Source organism: Podarcis gaigeae (assembly GCF_964106915.1).
Source record: "Podarcis gaigeae genome assembly, chromosome: 1".
NCBI lineage: Eukaryota > Metazoa > Chordata > Lepidosauria > Squamata > Lacertidae > Podarcis > Podarcis gaigeae.
In genome coordinates, this window is record NC_139678.1 from 45,275,295 (window position 1) to 45,281,294 (window position 6,000).

General features: G+C 51.6%; 2 protein-coding genes across 2 annotated transcripts in view; one reads left to right on the top strand and one right to left on the bottom strand.

The window, feature by feature from the left end:
• The window catches only part of CDAN1 (codanin 1), a 31,286-nt gene extending 30,122 nt beyond the window's left edge, over positions 1 to 1,164 (bottom strand). The window contains exon 1 of the mRNA XM_083746399.1: positions 744 to 1,164. Within this exon, the coding sequence (XP_083602525.1) occupies positions 744 to 839 (96 nt within the window). The 5' untranslated portion in view covers positions 840 to 1,164. The remainder of the gene's footprint in view (positions 1 to 743) is intronic.
• A 486-nt stretch (positions 1,165 to 1,650) lies between these two features.
• Positions 1,651 to 5,354, top strand: LOC310848539 (uncharacterized protein; the record flags this gene model as incomplete). Its single annotated transcript, XM_083747676.1, has 2 exons — positions 1,651 to 2,107; positions 4,111 to 5,354. 2 exons carry the CDS (start codon positions 1,651 to 1,653, stop codon positions 4,758 to 4,760), a joined length of 1,107 nt encoding a protein of 368 aa, XP_083603802.1. The 3' UTR covers positions 4,761 to 5,354.
• Positions 5,355 to 6,000: the final 646 nt, after the last annotated feature.

Consider the following 6,000-nt stretch of genomic DNA (forward strand, 5'->3'; position numbering starts at 1 on the left):
TCTACACAGAACAGGGCTGCTAATCATCACCTAGGAATCCCTAGCCCTATACAAGATACTAGAGGGAGGGAGGATATAGTATGTGTAATCTTCTGCTTTAGACAGCTTCGTGCGCACTCTGAACCCTGATCGCTCCTTTCCCAGATGGCTATCCAACACCGTGCTTCAGACAGACCAAGGACTGAAACTTTTCGATGAAGTATAAGCTGCTCTCCTATGTACGAGTCCCTCCTCCACGATCTTTTGTGCATCCACACCGCTTTGAAAATGATAATCGTTCACACATGTGCAGAAGAGAGGCGTCAATGTGATTTCGACTACGGCTGAATTCCTGTGCACGGTTATTTGCAACTTCCAACGAATTCTGTAGGTCTTGTTTCTGAATCATTAAAGCTGCATATGGGAAGGGCTCGTAAGGGCGCACAGCAACTCAGTCCCACCAACTCCACAGCAGGGCTCGCAGGTTCAGGGAAGGGCTCCCTCAGGGGGGCACATATACCTGGGCTCCCGAAGAGCTACCAAAAGAGCCCTTCAGGAGCTCACAAAGCGCAGGCCTGAAGGCTGCAGCTTCCCACTTAGCATCCCGCCAGAGGAGGAAACCTCAAGTTGTCGACCTATGTTTTCCCCTCCCGCCTCCCTTTCGGAGCGCAGAGTTTTGAAGGCCGGCATCAACTCCGTTTTCCCGGAAATTTCCCGCTCGAACCGAGGGCGGGGTGAAGAAAGGGCGGCGCTGCGCGTTTTACCTCCACGGCGCAGGGGCTCTGGCTCGCCTTCAGCCACCGCACGACAGCGCTGGCTGCCACCTCGTCCTGCAGCAACAGCTCCAAAACAGCCGCCATGCCCACCTCTCTCCTCCTCCTCCTCTAGCACTACCGCGCGGGCGAGCCTCCGGGGCGGCGGGCGCGCAAGGAGCGTGGGCGCCACCCCTCGCCGCCGTCCCAAAAGCCGCCGAAAAGCCCTAAAAAAAAAGAAGCAACAAAAAAAACCAACCCCACACGGGGGGCGTGTTCTAATTCCCTTCTAACTCCGGGTTAGAGCGCAGCACGTGGAGGATGGGTGGGGAAAGAGAGAGGAGGCGGGCGGGCGCGCTGATAGAACGCCAGGCGCGGGGGCCGCCAGGGAGAGCCAGCGCGCGCCCCACCCCGGACGCTCGCGGCCACCGCCGTCCCTCCCTCCCAGGAAAGGCGGGATTAGAGCAAGCGCCCGGGCAGCAAGAAGCGCGCGCGCACGCCGGCCCTGCCCTGGATCCCTCAGAACCGCCAGTCTCTGGGAAAGTGGGCGTGGCTTTAGAACTCTCAGGCAGCAGAGGCCGCCGCCCGGCAAGGCTTCCCATTGGGAGGCGCGAAGGCTTTAGTGGGCGGGGATTGGCGCAAATGTAAGCAGGGCGGGCTAAGAGGAGGAGCCGCTGCCGAGGAGCAGCGGCACCAGCAGCGTTTCCTCTCCCCCCCTCCCCTCCAGTGTCAACAAGCGGGGCGCCTGCGCCGGGGGTTTGCGCGTCTTTTCCTCTCATGCGCGGTATTTGCTTCCCGAGTCGGGCCCGGGGTTTGGCCTAGAGCCGGCGGCGGGCAGAGGGCGCAGCGCGATCGGGCGCAGCTCTCCGGCCGCAGCGGCTCCGGGCGGGCGAGCGATCGGTCGGTCCGCTGGCTCAGGATGGCGGACGACTCCCCGAAGCGGCGCAAGGCCAACTTCAACGAGGCGGAGACAGAGGTGCTGATCGAGCAGGTGCTGAAGCACGAGCAGGTGCTGTTCGCGGCGGGGCCCGGCCGGGCCTCCCCGGGGCAGAAGCGCAAAGTGTGGGAGCTGATCCGGCACAAGGTGAACCCGGTGGCCGCCTGCCCGCGCGAGGTGGAGGACCTGAAGAAGCGCTGGCGGGACCTCAAGCGCCGCGACCGGAGCAAGCTCTGCCGCGTCACCCAGGGGCCCGTCCCGCACCCGGCCTCGCTCGGCCTCCTCATGGCCGCCGAGGACATCTCGCCCCCCGACCACCTCCGATCCTACGCCCCGGGGATGGCCGCCGCCGCCAGCGAGGCGCTGCCCATCGTCGGCGGCATCGACACGCTCGACTTGCCCGGAGCTGCCGCCGCCGCCGCTTCGGTGGCGGAGATCGGTGAGTAGGGAAAAGAGGGAGGCGGGCAGCAGGGAGCCCCTTTCTCTGTTGCGATCCTGGGGCTTCCACCTTGGCCGGCGCCTGCCTTTCCCGCCTGCGCAGATCGGGGGTTCCTTCTCTCACAGCTGGTGCCTCGTGTATGGGCTGCCCTTCTCACCCCACAAAGCCTCAAAACGGGGCGAGGGACCGCTCCCGCCCTCTCCCCGCTACAGAGCTTTCCCTGCTGTGCCTTTTCTCTGTCCTCACAGCTTTTGGAACAGTTGCAGATGCTCAGGATCGCTCGCCATATCCCATCCCCGCTTTCCCCATTGACTGGGATTGCGCCATAAAAAGTATCAGAAAGCTTGCCCCAAGGATAGGTTTTGGAGTCCAAGAGTCGACACGACAAGTGGGCCTTTCTGTTGTGAAGGATGCTTTCACAACGGGACGAGCGAATTATATGCTAAAGTTAGTGAGTCACTTGTGAACACAAGTTATCAAACTCAGTCTCCTCTACACTTACAGGCAGGGGTGCTCTGTCTCCGAAGTTTCACACTGGAGTCTATTGTAGTACTACTCCAGAGATGCTGGGGACTGAACCTTATCTATTTTTTGGCATATATTATATATTGCCCTTTTAACCTTTTGCATGCATACCATGTGCTCTGCAGTCACCCTTCTTATGTTTTAATGTTAATCTGGAGGAGAAGGTGGAAGCAAGTCCATTTTAATTCAGTCTCCACTGTAGCTGAAATAAACATTGCATTGTTTCAAAGGCTAGGAAAGTAAAAAAGCATTCTGCATATTACTTATGAAAAATAGACCTTCGGCCTATTAAGGTGCTTGCCTATTTGTTTTTCCAACTTTTCATTCCAAGCACAGTCTTCTAATACTCTTCACTTTTTTTGCAAATGTTATTTGCTATTAGGTACTAAGAACTTCAATCTATGGGCATGTCTACATGCAATATGTCTAGTTTGCAGCTTCAGTTCAGAATTTGAAATGCCTGCAGCAGTATACAAAACGCAGCGTTTTTCGCCACCTTCCCCATTATAGATTGTCAGTCATTTATACTTAATCAATGTGATGACCAGCAAGGAGTATTGGATAGGTGCTGAGCATCTTTTGTCTGTCCATCCCCGCCACCGACATTTGTAGCCCCCCTCTCCTCCCAACTGCTCGGGATAGCACACATAGGGTGGTCAGATTTCAAATGATTTCACCAATTGTTGTCCTACTCTTTGTTTCCTACACGATGCTAGCAAGGCATTCTGCTCAAAAAGCTTCTTCATCCCATTGAGAGTTTTGCTTCTCTGACACAATTGTGCATATATTTCTTTTCAAAGGGTGGGAAACTGTCTAATAATAACTGGGCGCAATCTTAATCACTGACCAAGGCATGATATATAATTTAGCTCAGGGATGAGGAACCTTTTTGACCCTGTGGGCCACCTTTGACAGGTGGGTTGTCCCACCCACCTGCAAAAATCCCTTGTGCAAGAGTGCCCAGCAGCCTGGTTCTTGGGAACTGCACCACAAACAGCTTAGCCAGCCCTATGTTAGCACTTGAGAAGCAAGTACCAAACACAAAGCTGGCAAAGCTGCTTTCTGCAGGGATTGGCTATGGGATCAAGTGCCACATGGGAAAACATAGCTGGTGGTACTGTTGAATATCACTCTCTCTTAAAGAATTATTAGAAGTGGTTTTTAAGTCCTTGAGCAGAACGGATGTCTTGTGCAACTTTTCTTCCTCACTGCTGTTGAAAATTGGGGAGGGGGCTCCAGCACAGATGGGGGTGCAATGGACAAGAGCTATCGCAATGGCAGGTGTCACCTAATTAGCAGACACGTTTCATGTATATCTTAATCACCAGTTGAAGCTAAAAACTCAATAAAAACTCTGTAGTCTAGAGAGACTACAGGCAACATTTTATGTGGTTATGATAGGCTGGTAGCCAGAAGCTGAATTCCCAAAGAGAGTGAAGTCTAACCTTTTTTCTCCCCCTCCTCTATTACCTTTTTAGGTTTTACAGATGATCCAGGCCCATCCCACCAGCCATGTGTGGAGAAGATGAATCTAAAAGAAGAAATAGTAGTCAAAGTCGTGGAGCCAGAAGAAAGTTCAGAGGACATGTCTGTAGTTCCTCCTAGCCAGGAGCCACTCCCTTTTTTGGGGTTGCCAAATGGAGGCCCCTGTGGAAAAGTAAAAGCCAAAACAAAAACTCAGCCCCAGCTAGACCCCAGTGAAATTACAGAAGAGGATCTCCTGCAGATCCAGCAGAACCAGCTCCACATCATCCAGTCTGGCTTTGATACAATCAACCATAATCTCCGGCTGCTGCAGCAAGGCATGCAAGATCTCAACAACAGCCTCAGCATGGCAGCACATACTTTAGTGGCTATTAAAAATGTCTACGTGAAAAACAATGCTGGCCCAACCACCTTTGCTACGGTTGCTACTCAGACCACCTCGGGGTACTTGAGCCCTGGGTCCCCACTGGTGGAGGACAGAGTCAGAGCACCAATGGCTGGAAGCAGTAGCAGAAGCAGCAGTTGCAGCTCCAGCTCCATGTCGCAAGAGCCAGGCCCGTCAGAATTCCCCAGGCCCCCCCACAGAACCATTAAGAAGGAGCATCCCAATGGCTGTTACTATTTCTGTTTTGCAGACGTGTAAGACTTGAATACGATGTTACTTGAGAAGGGGCTGTTTTGTACCCCACTCAAGAGTGCGTCGTCATCACAGAGCGGGCTTGCCTTGCCGCCGTCTACACTGCTAAATCTGTAAGAGCTCCACCGCCACCACTTGGGGAAACCTTACATTGTAGGAGGCATAATGCTAACTGTTTTTACATTGATTTATTATGGGCTTGTATTTTAATTGTTGTCGGCAACTCTGGGCAATGTGAGTGCATTGGAAGGGTGGGGTATAATTTTTTAAAAATAACTACAGCTCTTAGAGCCCAGTCCTATCTAGGCCTACTCAGGACTAGTGCCCAGTGCGTAGGATTGCAACATTAGTAGTTATCCAGTAGGTTCTGCAGCTGGTTGATACGTCTTACATTGCATCTCCCCTGCTTTCTTTGCCAGTGGAGGAAGAGGAAATCTTGACTCATCTAGATCTTCCTGGTATTAATTTCACCTTTAAAAACAAAGCAGTATGAAAAGGGAGCAGCAAATTTAGTATCTGGGACAGAATTGATCATACATTCTGTTTTTATTTTTTAGCCAACCTAACTGCAGATTAGTGAGAATTTAGTACTTGATTGTACTTTGTTAAAAAACAAAGAAAAGCTGCCTAATACTACTACTACTGTAAGGAGCACATGGAGTTTATCTGTTGTAGGATTGGGAATGAATGTGGGTGCTGAGCCACAAGCAAAGTGCTTTAAATTTTCCTTGCTCGTCATTCTTCGTTGCTCATGTCCAGCTCCTCAAAATGCATCTTCCCTGCTGACAACATGCAGTCGTGGGGAGGGTGCCTTATGTTGCATAATTAAAGAAAATTTTCCAAAAAAGAAAGAAAGAATCCGAGTGCTGAATGTGCATCAGTAGAGTGAAACTGCTCCCTGTAAGGTTATGTTTGCTACTTAGATGCTGCAAAACACATTATTGGACCCCTGTTTTGGATGTAGTTTGAAATAATGATTTAGAAGTACCTGATTGATCAGCAGCAAGCCTCCATCTCACACCCTCCACTGGATTATTTTATTAGTTCTGATCTGGGATTACTGGTTAGTTTAATGTATGCGTGGGATCATAAAGCATGGTTTGAGCCTGTAAAGAAAACATTAGCACTCCCTGTTCAGATACAGTGGTACCTCGGTTTACATACGCTTCAGGTAACAGACTCCGCTAACCCAGAAATAGTGCTTCAGGTTAAGAACTTTGCTTCAGGATGAGAACAGAAATCGTGT